Source organism: Talpa europaea, assembly GCF_964194135.1.
Source record: "Talpa europaea genome assembly, chromosome: 16".
Classification (NCBI taxonomy): domain Eukaryota; kingdom Metazoa; phylum Chordata; class Mammalia; order Eulipotyphla; family Talpidae; genus Talpa; species Talpa europaea.
Window position 1 is genome coordinate 28,031,783 of NC_140084.1, and position 13,264 is coordinate 28,045,046.

The window sequence follows — 13,264 nt, forward strand, 5'->3', positions numbered from 1 at the left end:
TCAGGCGGGCTCCTCCGAGTTGGTGGGGGGCAGGTTTTTATGCTTGAAATACTGCACGACTTGTTGGGGCAGCTCCGCCAGCACAGCTTTGGCCAAGGTCTCTTTTGCTGCCTGAGGGTCGAGGGGGAGAAAAGGTGGCAGGACAGGGTTACTGACGGGAACATCGGCTGTGAGGCCGCCATGCCTCACCGTGCTCCGGAATTGTCCCCTGAGGATGCCAGGGCTGTCAGCGGGGAGCATCCCTCATCCCCACCCAGGCCTGGAATCCCACCACTAGCAATGCCTCCCTGGGGGGGGGCTGGGGGTGTGGATATTTCTGCTCATGGGCACTTGGAGCTGCCTCTGAATGACAGTTTAGGATGGATGTGTCTGTGGGAGGCTTTGTGGGACCGTGAGCCTCCTCTCTGGCAAACATTTCCTGAGCACTTCCTTGGCCCCTTATCCACAGCTGTTCACTGCTAAAGGCGCAGCCACAGGCCAGGCACAGGGAGGTGCTGTCAATGTCGTGGGCATGAATGGGTGGCACTGCCCAGCATTTGTCCTGCGGGAGCTAAGGCTCCAGAGGAAGGCATCCAACCATCTCGAACCCGGAGGCTCCTGGGCAGAGATGTGAGGGACACGCAGCTGTTCTCACCGGCCCCCAAGGATCTGAGCCACAGTAGCAGAGAAGCACCTGCAGCTGAGGGAACTGAGAGGTCAGGGACTTACCCAAGGCCACACAGTGTGCCTCTCGTCAGATAAGTCAGGACTGAACTGGTAATACAGGGGTGGCATCTGAGAGACTATGCTCCCTCAGGCTCCTCGTGGGCCCAGCTGCCAGGGCAGTGACCTGGAAGCCAACTCTAGCCCCGCTGTGGGCAGACCTGTATTCACCTCAAATAGGACCAGAGCTACATCCAGGAATAAGGCAGGGGCTACCGGTCTCCTTAAAGAGAAGAGACCATCCTAAAATGGGCTTCGTTTTCCACGTGAGGCTGGGTGCGGGGTGATTACCAGGAAAGCCTCTCATTGCTAGGTTTTTGCTCCTGTCTCGCAGTCTGCCTGGAGTGCTGTGCCTGGCATGGGTAACCTGACCTGCCCTGAGCCCCAGCTCACGGGCCCCACGCCCCTGTGAGCCATTAGCTTGATCCCTCACACCGTCATGGCCTCATCTGGGGCAGCCTGGCATGGTGCTGAGCACACAGTAGGTCCTCAGGAAATATGTGGTCAACGGAGCTGGGGATTAGACAGGCAAGAATGTCATCCCTGATTAGTAACTATGGTTGCTGGGATCCCGTAACCACCCCTCCCCAGTCCGGGATCCACACTCACGTTGCGAAACTCTCGAAAGGGCACAAACTGCACAATGTCGCGGGCTGCCTCCTCCCCCGTGTGGGAGCGCAGCGTGCGGCTATCCCCGTCCAGGAATTCCATCGCGGCGAAGTCAGCGTTGCCCACGCCCACGATGATGATGGACATGGGCAGCTTGGAAGCCTGCACCACTGCGTGCCGCGTCTCCTCCATGTCGCTGATGACGCCGTCAGTGATGATGAGGAGGATGAAGTACTGCTGCGGGGAGGGGGGGGCAGCCGGGCACTCAGCAGGACCCTGAGGCCTGTTGCCCACCCCTCAAATCCTCAGACTCTAGGAAGGAAGGTGTCGCTCCCTTCCCAGGTGCGGTAAAATTCCCACCGCTCCCTAAGCGCCCCGACCCCAGCCTCTGTCTAACGTCTGACCAGGTCACTGCCCCAAGTCCCAAGGGTATGTTGGGTCACGCTGGAGACACAGCGGGAAGGCCTCAGCGGGAAGAGCACTCGTTTTCAGTGGTCTGTCAATTGCACAAACTGTCCCTGGAGGACATCTGGGATGGTGTGAGTGTGTCTTGAAAGCCTCTGCCATGTGCTAACCTTGCTTATTAACAGAGAGCCAAGGCAGGAAGCTCAGCACTTCAGGGGGCAAGAGTCTGGCTAGACTTTAATGCCACTGTACAGTTTGTTATATTTATTTTTACTTTCTATTTATGGCAAGTGATAACTGACTTTTTCTCTTACAATGAGTTGTAAAGTCTATACAATTTTTTAAGTAAAAAAAAAAAAACCTGAATAATCTGTGGGTGATCTGTGACTAGAGCACAAACTGCAAAGGTGAGGTGCGTGAATAAAGTTCAGGAGGGGCTCACTGGATGGACCCAGGGGACAAAGCCCTGGGAAGCCTCAGTTTCTTTTTTAAAGATTTAAAAAAATTTTTTTTAAATTTTGCTTAGAAAAACGGGTGCAGACCAGAGATGCAGGGGTTTGGGGGGAGTGAGAGGATTCACGAGAGACGGAGTGGGCAGCAGAATAGGTGGATCTACTGAAATCCACTGCTGAGGGGAGCATCAGGTAAGACAGGAGAGGTCTTCTGTGCCATGTGGGTCAGCTCCCTGGCCAGGGATCAGGGGATCGAACTCAGGGGTAGAAGTGATAGCACTGAGACTTAACCCCTAGGCCACCAGGGAGCCCCCAGGAAGCCTCAGTTTCAATTAGGCCTGGTTCTTAGTATCCTCTGGCCTCTTTTGGGGAACTCAGTTCCCCAACCTATAAATACAGAAAAATCCCTGTGGTCCTAATATTCTGTTTGGGCTTTTTGCCTTCAAGTTTAACCCTTTTGATTCTTGGGAGAGGAGTCTGGGGGTCTGGACTTGTTGAGGAGCTGGGGATTAGACAGGCAAGAAGAGGAGCTAAGGAGGACAGGACCACATCAGAGCCCAGGTTAGCACTGGGTCACCTTCGCTTTCAGCCAAGCTGTCTGCTCCCCAGGCAACTTACAGAGGTTACAAATTCAACCCTTTGGGATACATTTCTCTCCTGCCAGTTCCCCAAGAAAACTGTAGGAGAGAGTGGGGTGAGCCACATGGAGACACAGACCCCACAAACCTAGCCCCCAGCTCCGGGCGGCTATAGTCCAGGGCTGTGCTGTGTCTTTAAGAGAGCAGTTCCTTGGCTGGGGATACCTGTTGCTATGGAGATGGCAGCCTGAATCCCTGTAGTGAAGGGCTGCTGCTGCCAGTCCCCCATCCTGGGGTTGGGGGGAGCCTCATAAACCCATCCAGATCCTATGTCCCTAGAGCCCACCATCATTCTAACACCCCTTCCCAGCATGGCCCTCTAATAGCCTGCCCCCCACCCCAGACATAGTCCTAGGCAATATTTCAGGGGTTCCTAAATAGAAGGAGGGATGGAAAGAAAGGAATGCCTGGCCTTGGTCCCCAGGCCTCCCTGCTCAGTGGGGGAACTGGTCTCTGGGCCACTTCCAGCTCAGACCTCATCTTCCTCCTGCCTCCCATGTGTCCTCTGACCTGGCCCCCCACCCCCAGTCAGCCACATGGCTACATGAGAAGACGGAGAGCATGCAGCTGGGGGGTCCCTTAAACCTTGGACCCTGCTTCCTCAGGGAGGTGGGTGCAGACAGGGCCTGTGTTCCTGCAGGGTTGTGGGCACCAGCCAGCAGGATGAGCAAGTCCCTACTGTAGTGGCCCCAACACCACCGCCCCCGCCCCCACCCCATACCCTCACACAGTCCTGTTTGGGACTGAAAGGGGTTTCAATGCTTTGCTCGGGGTCTCACAGCCAGGAGCTGACATAGCCTAAGTCACACCCTAGCCTGGTTGACTCCAGAGATGGGGCTCCCACTTGGTGACTTCGGTCGTGGTGCCTGGCAGAGAGATGCTTTTTGTACCCTCTCACCTGGCTCCTGGTGCAGGAAGGCCCAGCAGCCCAGGGCAGGGTCCAGAGCCAGCACTGGGCTTAACCCTCACTCTTGTGCACCAGCCTGCCACCCACGCACCTGGCCTGAGCTGCCCAGCTGGACCTAAGGCTCAGCAAACAAGTTCTGGGCTTCTCATCTCCCCTGAGCAGAGCTGAGGGTGTCCAGGAGCCTCTAAGGTCTACTATCAGCCCTAAGACAAATCAGAGGGGGCTCTGCTGTCCCAGTTTGTGTGACCCCAGGCTTTCCACCTCTGCACCTTTCTGGGGCTACTTCCTCCTGCCTGGCTTCCTTTCCAGCCACAGTTCCATCTGAGGGACTACTTCTCCATCCTGAGCAGACATGAAGGCTCTCCTAGCCCTGCACTCTGCATCCACTACCAGCACTCACCCCTCGGGGAAGAAGCCCATAGACACTCCTCTCCCCTGCACCTTAGCGCTCCTCAGGGCGCCCCTCACATATTCTGGCATCTCCTGGGTTTGGCATCCTGCCCGTGCTCCAGAACGCTGGCCAGTCACAGTCAGGCAGAACCAAAACCCAACCAAACTCCCAGCCTATTCAAGGATCATCTTTTGCCTTTACCCAGATAGTCTTCGGGCTTCTAGGTCTGTAAATAGCTACTTCCCTTACTGCATTTAACATGTGATTTGATTTATAAGAAATTGACTTGCCAACAGCAGTTCCAGACAGGATCCAGGGAAGCTGCGCTTATTCCCTGCTGATTTTTGAGAGGCTGGCTCCCCAGGGGGTGGGTAGGGGGAAGTTTCCAGGGTCCTGCTTCCCAGCAACCTTCCACCAGGACACCAGATGCCTCAATGGACAAGCAGGAATGGGACACAGCCAGCAAGGCCCAGGGCTTATGGGCCAGCACAGAGGGAAGACTGAAGGCCCAGTGATGGGAGTCACCTGGCCCAGCCTGAACCTGCTTTTACCTTCCAGTGGCTCCCCAGTGGATTTTCAAGAGAAAATCCAGATTCTCACTGGTGCCCCAGGCCTCTGTGGGTGCTGACCTTCCCATCATCATCCCCCTTCACCCCTGTCACATCACACTCCTTTCACACCCCATGGCTTTAACGTGCCCTTCCCTCTGCCAGAGATGACAGACACACATGCATGGGCACACACCCTTCATGAGGCGAACTCTTAAGCGTCCTTAAAGTCTCGGCTTGGACATTACTTTTCCAGAAGCCTCTCCTGACCACCTTCATGATCCTGTACTTCCTTCACCGTGAGTTCCACCATCCAAGCTGCTGCTTGCTGGCCTGGCTCCCCACTACACTAAGCTCTGGGAGGCAGAGGCCACATCTCCTGCATCGTGGTGTCCCCAGTGCTGTGCAAAAACACACACACGTGTGTGTGTGTGTATGTGCGTGTGTGTGTGTGTGTGAGAGAGAGAGAGATCAGGAGAGTGTGGGCCTGACTGCAGATGCTTCCCGCCACCTGCTCTCCATTTCCTGTCCGTGGGTGGGTGTGCATGCTTGTGCTTATGTCTGGGGCCAGGGAGGGTGAAGTCACATCATGTATTTCTCAAAAAGCAGCTGTACAAAAAGCATCAGAAAATTCACAAATTACTTCCTTTGCCTTGGGCCTAAATGTGCTCAGCACCAAATGCTGGCCCAAGAGGGGTCCCCAGATAATTCATTTGCTCCATTCATTGGGCACTTATGGTGTGCCAGGTGCTGAGCGAAGCAATTTACACACTGATCTGGCTGAATCCTCACAATGCCTCTGTCAGGCAGGTGCTGCTTCCAACAGCCTCGTTGGACCAGTGAGGAAATCGAGGTGCAGAGAGCTCAAGCAACCTGCTTCAGATCAGAGTGCCAGGAAGTGGGGGAGTAGAAGTCTGAACCAGGTTGATGGGCCTGCAGAGCTTGGGGCTGAACCATTGCGAGCCCTGCATCCCTCTCTCAGTGCACATGGGGCAAAAGCAGGTGGTGCGGAGGTGTCTGTGTCTGCTCTTGGACACATGGCCGGAGGAGCTAAAAGAGACCCCCTAGCCCCGCTCCTGTAGCCCAGGTCAGCTGGAAGCCGGCCCAAGGTCACAGAGCTGGGGCGGGAGACCGCACTTCTCCAGGGGAGGGCTAGCGGGAGGCTGCCTCCGCGGGCTGGAAGAACCAGGTCATTGCAGACCAACCACATCCACCGGGCTGTGGAGAGGGTGAGGACCTTCGGGCTCAGGACTTGCTCAGAGAAGGGGCCAAGTTCTTCCCTGGCAGCCAGGGACATGGGGAGGTTCAACCGTTGTTCCCCAGAACACAAACACCCCTCCTGGCCTCCTGCAAGGCCCACCCCCCCCTCCAGATGTAGGATCCAGCAGGCATGGCCCTCTTCTTCAAAGAACCCTATCTCCATGGGCCTCCCCGGTGGCCCAGTGGGTTGAAGGCAGCTCTGTGAAGCTGTCCGCAGCCTCCGCAGCACGGGCTTGATTCCCGGCCGGCCAGGGAGATTCCCACGTGGGCGGCAGACCTCTCCTGCCTCGCCCGCTGCTCCCCTCAGCAGTGTCTTCTGTCCTTCTGCCTGTTCTGTTCCCTGCTCTGTCTCTGGTGAATCCTCTCACCCTCCGGTGCCCTCTGGCCTGTACCCCAGTTCTTGTATGAATAAAAAATAAATCTTTAAAAAAAGAAAGAACCCTATATCCTGCCCTGTTCTACCCCAGCCTGGGCAAGCACTGGGCTTCCCTGTTCTCCCTGCCGTGCTTGTCCCCTTAACCAAGAGTGCAGACCGTCCTTTCATCCCTTGAAAGCTGGCTCAGAAGGGGAAGAGGCTTGCAGAGAAGAGGGCCTGACTGGCCACTGGCATCCAACCAGGGCACTAGGGGAAGGGCCTCCTGACCCCTGCCCTCTCCACTGACCTAGCCCGCACCCCCAGGAATGAAAGAGAAAGGCCCTCCCAGCCTTTCCCAGCTTCTGTACTGTTCTGCTTACCCCAGACCCTCACCGTACCCAGGAGTTTACTGCTCTTATTTCATGAAGTTAATAGGCTCAAGGCAGGAAGGGGCTTGTCTCTGGCGCCTGAGTGCCCCTGGGTGCCGCTGCCAGGGCAGGCCCAGAGCACAGCATGTCAAAGCAGAAACAAGAAACAACCAGGACCCCTGCAGGACCTCCCTCCTGCCTGTCCCAGGCCTCTGCAGTTCCCTCGGCCTGGGGGTGGGGGATGGGGAGTTGGGGTGGGAGTGCTGGAGGGGTCTTCCCAGAACCCACTGCAGGCTATACTTTTCCAGGCTTGGGTCTCTTTGGGTGCTGGGTGCATTAAGTGTGTTATCTCACTTGATCCTAACACCATCTCCTCAAGGCTGGTTCTATTAGTATCTCCATTGTACAAAGGAAGAAGGCAAGGCTCAAAGAGCTTAAAAGATTTACCCAGGACACACTGTGAGGAAGAGGAGGGGCAGAATTCAAACTTGGCAACCTGACCCCAGGGACCCTCCCCACACTCTCTCTGTTGCCTTGAACAACTAGACCCTGTCCTGCTGCCCCGCCACCCCAAGCTGTCCCCTTCCTTTCTCATGCCCTCTCCCCTCCTATCTCTGCTGCCGCCTGCCACGTCCAGGTTGGTGGCCACCTCCTGGTGACCAGGTTGGTGACTCCCCCTTCTGATGGTCTCCGGCTGAGTGCCCCGCCCCCGCCCCTGCCCCGCTGGCTGAGCCACCTCCTCTGCCTCCTTGCACAGGCCACAGCAGAGGCTGATCTAAATCCCCCCACTCCCCAGCATAAGAAGCGCCCCCCACTGGCCAGCGGGGAGAACAGGATGACCACAGCCGGGATCAATGAGGAGAGCTGGGATGTGTGAAGATGTTGCTGCCATCAGGGTCAAGAGGGAGTAAGCAGAGAAGGTGGGGAGCTAGATTCTGATGGGGTGCCAAGGAATGCCACTGGGAGGGGGCACTGGGACAAGGGGTGGAGCCAGCCACACACAACTGCCAGATGGAGGCCATGGCAGGGCAAAGGCTGTGTGTGGGGGGAGCGCAGTGTGTTTGAGGGGAATGTGGAACTTTGAATGGTCCTGGTGAAGGAGGGTGAGGGCACGGGGTGGGCAGGGCAGGGCAGGAGAGCAGGTTCCTAAGGAAGGGAGAGGCTGGGCCAGGCAGGGTCTGCTCCATGCCATTAAAAGGACCCTCCTGTCTGGAGAATGGAAGGCAGGGACAACAGCATGTGGGGCCGGCTGGGTGTCTGGTGAGGGGCAATGGTGGCTTGCAACGAAGTGGCAAATTTGAGATGCTGTTTTGGGAAGGACAGTCTAGAAGGGACGTTGGCACTTGTGCACTGACCTGCTCCTTCAAGAGGAGGAAGCTGGGGCCAGCCCCCCTTTCAGGGCTGATGGCTGATTCCCAGACTCAATGAGCCTGACCAGTGGCTCTGGTGGGACGGGGAGACACGACCAATGCATGATGCAGAGTGGATGGGGGGGTGTGGGGAGGGGCTTCTTGGTGACCTCAACACTGGCATTGGGCCTGGAGATGGGGGGCAGGAAGAGGACCATGGTTCAGATGCCCAGGATGGCCATATAGATCAGACACTACACAGCAGCATCAGGCCAGGCTGGAGCCTCGTTACTGAGCACTGAGCCAGGGCCAGACACCTCCGGTGGGAGGTGCAGCTGCTGTCACTGAAGCTAGGCCGCCCAGAGGGCCAGTTCAGGGCTGCCAGGGCCATTGTCTCCTGGTTCCCTTGTGACCTGGGAGTAACAGAACCTCTGTCCTGGGGAGGCACCTGACACCCATCATGGCCCAGTTTCCGATGAAGTATGAAGGGAAATGCAGCAGCTTTCCCAAGTCTGTGCTCCAGGCAGCCAGGACCCATTAAGCTAAGCTTAATCCAATTCCCTTACCATACTTGCAGGTAAACTGAGGAGGAGATAGCAGAGCCTCATCTAGGATTTTAGAGCAGGGAAGGCAGAAATATGCAGCCTGTGGGGACGGGCAGGAAGGTGAGACCTCAGCCAGACCCTCTCTCGTGACACACACCCGGTGCCAGGTCTACGCCACCCGCCCATGCCGGGCCGCCTACTCACTGTTGCCGTCTGCTGTTGCGTGGCCTGGGCTGCAAAGCGGGCCACGTGGTTGACGATGGGAGAGAAATTGGTGGGGCCGTAGAAGCGGATGTGTGGCAGGCAAGCTGTGTACGCCTGGGCGATGCCATCCACGCCTGCTCAGGGAGAAGACTCTGGGTCAGCCTGGGCTTCCTGGACCCTGCGCCCACCCTCATCCCAACTGCTAACCACACTGCTATTTCCTGCTCACCCAAATTCCCCTGCCATGGCCAGTGTGGCCCCATGAGACCAGAAGCCCCCAGAGGGCAGGGCCAGGGTGGAATAAAGCCAAGAGCCCTGAGTGTGGAGTCAGGCCTGAGTTTGAACGCTGCCCTCACCAGTTTGGGAGCTGGGCAAGCTGCTTAACCCTTCTGAGTCTGTTTCCTTATCTGCCAGGGGATGATCATCATCTGCACTTGGAGGTCCACAGCCTCTTCCTAGGGAAAGGGCTTAGCAAAGCCAGCAATGACACTTTGGGGCAGTGGGAGGCCATCTGGAAGGCCATGCTGGTCACACTGTGGCTTCTGCACAGGCCTGGGGGAGAGGCAGAGATGCTCGCACATCTCTGCACACAGTAGGTGCTCTGTAAACAGCCACCACAGTGAGCCTAAGAATACCCCGCTGCCCTGTGGTCCTGTCTAGGCCTCTGGCTGGAATGAGGTTGACTGAGCTGAGAACTTGGACAAAACGTCTCTGGAGACCTACTCCACAGAGATCCCCAGCCCCCAGCCCCTGGCCACATTTCTAGCCGGCAGATGCCACAGCTTCCAAGTCCTAGCACTGTCCCCTACTTGGTGAGTTGATATATTTGCCTTCAAGTACAAGCTCAGTTCTAGGCATCCCCAGGGAAGCAGATGCTACAGCAAGATAAATCCTTGGCAAAAAGATGTCCTGTGACGGGCACCACCCTCTTCCATGCCCATGTGAGCCTTTCTCCTGCTCCAGTGGGGTTTCATCTGACTTTGAGAAACCCTCTCAGGCCCAGGAGTGGGGGTGAGCTGACACCACACTCACTTACTGTCTCTTCTGCTCCCCTTGGGTGCCAAGGCTGGGTCTCTCAGTGAGGGCAGGAGGGAGGTGAGCAGGGCTGTAATTTGCCATCTCGCCTCCTCCTCATCTACACCAGGCATCCTGTCGACTTCCCTCAGCTCTCACCTGCCCCCCCAGTGAAGTGAGCTAAGCAGCTCACACCACCCTGGGGCAGTTGAAGAGGCAAAGGCCCAGAGAGGTGCAGTGACCTCTCCAAGGTCACATAGCCAGAAAAGGGTGGCAGCTGGCCTTGAATCCAGAACTTTCAGACTCTAAACTTCAGCTCTTTCCCGTTGCCATTCTAAGCCAGCATGAGGGGAGGAGATGGCAGAAAGGGACAGAAATCTGTACTCTGCCCCTCTCTCCATCCAGGAGATGGCCAGGTGGGTAAACGCAAGGCAGGTATTGGTAGGCTCTCCACTCACCTGAGCAGAAGGGGTTGGTGGGGTTGAAGTTGATGGCAAACTCATGGGAGACCTGAAAATGCAGAGAAAATGCTGAGCTGCCAGCTCCCTGGCCCCAGATCCTGGGCCCAGACCTACCCCTCAGAGGACACCTGATCTCTACTGCCACCCCCACCCCAGCGGACCCAGGTCAAGGCTATTGTTACCCCCACATCTTCCTTCCCCTCCACTGGTGGGTCCCCTCCATGCAGAGAGGTTCCCCCACCTCACTTCATAATGGGGGGAAGTGAGGCCCTTCCACATCACCCCAGCCTCTTCTGCTGCCTCCTCTGGGGCAGCAGGGCTGCCTGTGATGCCCCAGTAAGCAAGGCCCTGAGTGGGAGAGAGATGCCTCCGAGGGGAGAGGTTCAGGGGCACTTGGCACCCTTTCGTCACCAGCTGCCACTGGATAGGGTGTGGAGTCCCATATCTTCGGGCCCAGAAGGCTCTCCCCTCTTCACAATGAGCATGAGTGCTTGCAAGGGCGCCCCCCTTCTGCAAGGGAGTCACACTGGGGAAGAGCTGGACTAGGGAAGCAGGAAGCATAATGAGGCTGGACAACAGGGGGACACAGAGGGCTGTGTGTTCCCCAATCCTGTTTCTCTGCTTCCAGGCGCAGCCACCACCCCCCTCAGTGGGTTGGCCCCACACACCCTGGGGTCCCGCTGGACCCACAGCAATCCTGGAGACACACAGGGGCCATTAACTAGACCTAAGTCAGGGCTGTGGGTGACACTTAGGGGGCTGCAGAGCCCAGGGAGGGGTACCTCCCTCCCTTCCCTCCCCTGCAGCCTGTGGCCCAAATCCCCTTTCACCCCGTGCCACTCCCCAGCGTGCTGCAGGCCTCCTCTTGTTCTTCCTCACAATGACCCGATGGGGAAAGTTCTGTTATTAGCCCACTTTTCAGATGATGAAACAGACACAGAATGGACTAGAATGTTCCTATGGTCACACATTTTCTGAAAGGCAGAGCTGGGACTAGAACTAGGTCAGGCTGCCTCCTGAGCTCATCTTCCATGAACTCACTAACGTCAGAAGGTGATGAGGCTTGGTGAACACCCGCCAGGGGAGAGCTTGAGCCTGGGGACAAAAAACCCCAGACCGACCCTTTGGCTCTGCGTCAGTGTGGGTTTTAGAAGGCTCTACGTGTCCCACATCCCCATTCTACAAACACAGCTCCCCAGAAAGGACTTGTGCCTGGAGAGAGTCCTCACTTTTGACCTTGGGAGCCCTCCTGGGCTCAGGGAGGAGGTCTTAGCAGGCAGAGTTCACACAGCACTGACCTGCGCCTGGCACGCTGAGGAGAAGACCCCTCCCTGCTCTGGGCATTTCTGCTCCTGCTCCCTCAGCCCTAAGTGCCTGATGTCCCTCTTGGGCCCTGTCCCAGCCTAGGGGCCCTCTTCATCCAGTCCCAGTCTGGGCTCCAGGTGTGGGGGCCGGAGGTCCTCGTTGCCATGGAAACTTCATGATCCTCCAGAGAGATTAAGAGGGGGGCTAGGACAGAGGGGGCTGAGAGGAAAATGGTTGCCAGGGAAACAGGCCTCCCTTGGGCCAATGACTTTCTGCAAAATCAGATGTTAGATTTTAGAGACCAAGGGAGAAAAGCCCCTTCCTGATGGGGATGGGCGAACATTCCATCCTCTCGGCCATCCAACCTCTTCATCCCCACGTCTTCCACTCTTTCTCTGGGGGGAAGGTCTGGCCTGCTGGTCAGAGGGTGTGGTTGTGGGGGGTGTGTCTCCTACTCTAGCAGTTCCATTTCACAGGTGGAAACAGTGAGGTTCAGAGAGAGCCAGGGAATGCCCAGGTCACTTGGGGAGCCACAGAGCAGGACCAGATCCAGAGGACAAGTGTCCATGCTGCCCATGGTGCCCAGCCTCCCCCTCCATGCCCTGATTTGCCTGAGAAATGGCAGTAACTGGACAAGCTTCCTGGAGGTCACACCAAGCCCATTAGGGATGCTTGGGGAACGGCAGGCCACAGGTCTTTGTCCTGGGGTTCCCTGATGCCTTCTGACAATCAGTGGCCCTGATCACCCCACCTGGCCAGGCCCATGGTCAATGAGTCCTTCTGATGCACTCCCTGTGGCCCCTTCAGAGGTGGGGAGGGAGCTGAAGGGGCCTCAGGGAAACTGTCCTATCTGAGCCTGTTTCCCCATCTGTAAAGGGAAGACTCATAAACTAGTTCCTCCCATCCCTGACTGGGCACAGGCCCTTCCTTCTGCCTGGTCTTGCTTTTCATCTGACTAACTCTGGCTCCTTTGGAGGGTCCAAGCCATCATGCCCTGGGTCCCTCAGGTAATGCCCGGTGCAGGGGTCCCTTCTGGACTCACTTGGAGCAGCCCCAGCGAGGAATTGGAAGTTCCTTTCAACTTCCCACTCTCGGAGAACCAGCTCCCCTGTCTGCTCAGGCTGCGGGGCCTCCAGTTCACTCTCCACAAACAAGCACTACACAGTGGTATGCTCCAGGGGCCAGGACACAGCGAGAAGGCGGCCAGCACCCTCCCGGAGTGCGGAGTGCAGAGGGAGATGATAAATGAGCAAACCAACACAGACGGAAGTGACCAGAGTTCTGTGAGGAGACTGCCGTGGGGACTTCACGTGAACACTTCAGGGACAGGCTCCCAGAGGGAATGATCTCTCAGCTGAGACGTGGCACAGGAGTCAGTGAAAGGGAGCAACAGGTCAAGGGCAGGCCATGTGCAAAGGCCCTGAGGTGGAACCAATGAAAGAAGGTTCCCAAGGCAAGCTGGAATGAAAGAGAGAGGCCAGAAGGGGCCAGGTCTGGAAGTCTTCCCGGGCAGGGGGAGGTGGGACACAGCATCTTGCCCTTTCCAGGGCTGGTTCCAGCATCCCTCCTGGCACTGCCGGGCACTCCAGCCTGGTCAAGCCCCGGCCTCCCCAGAGTTGCCCTGTGACATTTCCAAGGAGGCTTTTGCGCAAGAAAACATTTCATTCAGCCAGAGTTCTTTGAAAGCTGGCTGTGTCCTAGCAACGAACTCGTGCTGGGCCTGGCTGCACCAGCCAGCCCTGCCCCCAGTG

General features: G+C 57.1%; 1 protein-coding gene across 1 annotated transcript in view; it reads right to left on the reverse strand.

The window, feature by feature from the left end:
- Positions 1-13,264, reverse strand: part of CPNE2 (copine 2) — a gene marked incomplete at its 3' end in the record, with an annotated part of 29,572 nt that continues 16,308 nt past the window's right edge. Inside the window, exons 12-15 of the mRNA XM_084256855.1 lie at positions 10,206-10,257; positions 8,734-8,867; positions 1,312-1,548; positions 1-111 (exon numbers count right to left, since the gene is read on the reverse strand). Coding sequence (XP_084112981.1) covers positions 1-111; positions 1,312-1,548; positions 8,734-8,867; positions 10,206-10,257 — 534 coding nt within the window. The remainder of the gene's footprint in view (positions 112-1,311; positions 1,549-8,733; positions 8,868-10,205; positions 10,258-13,264) is intronic.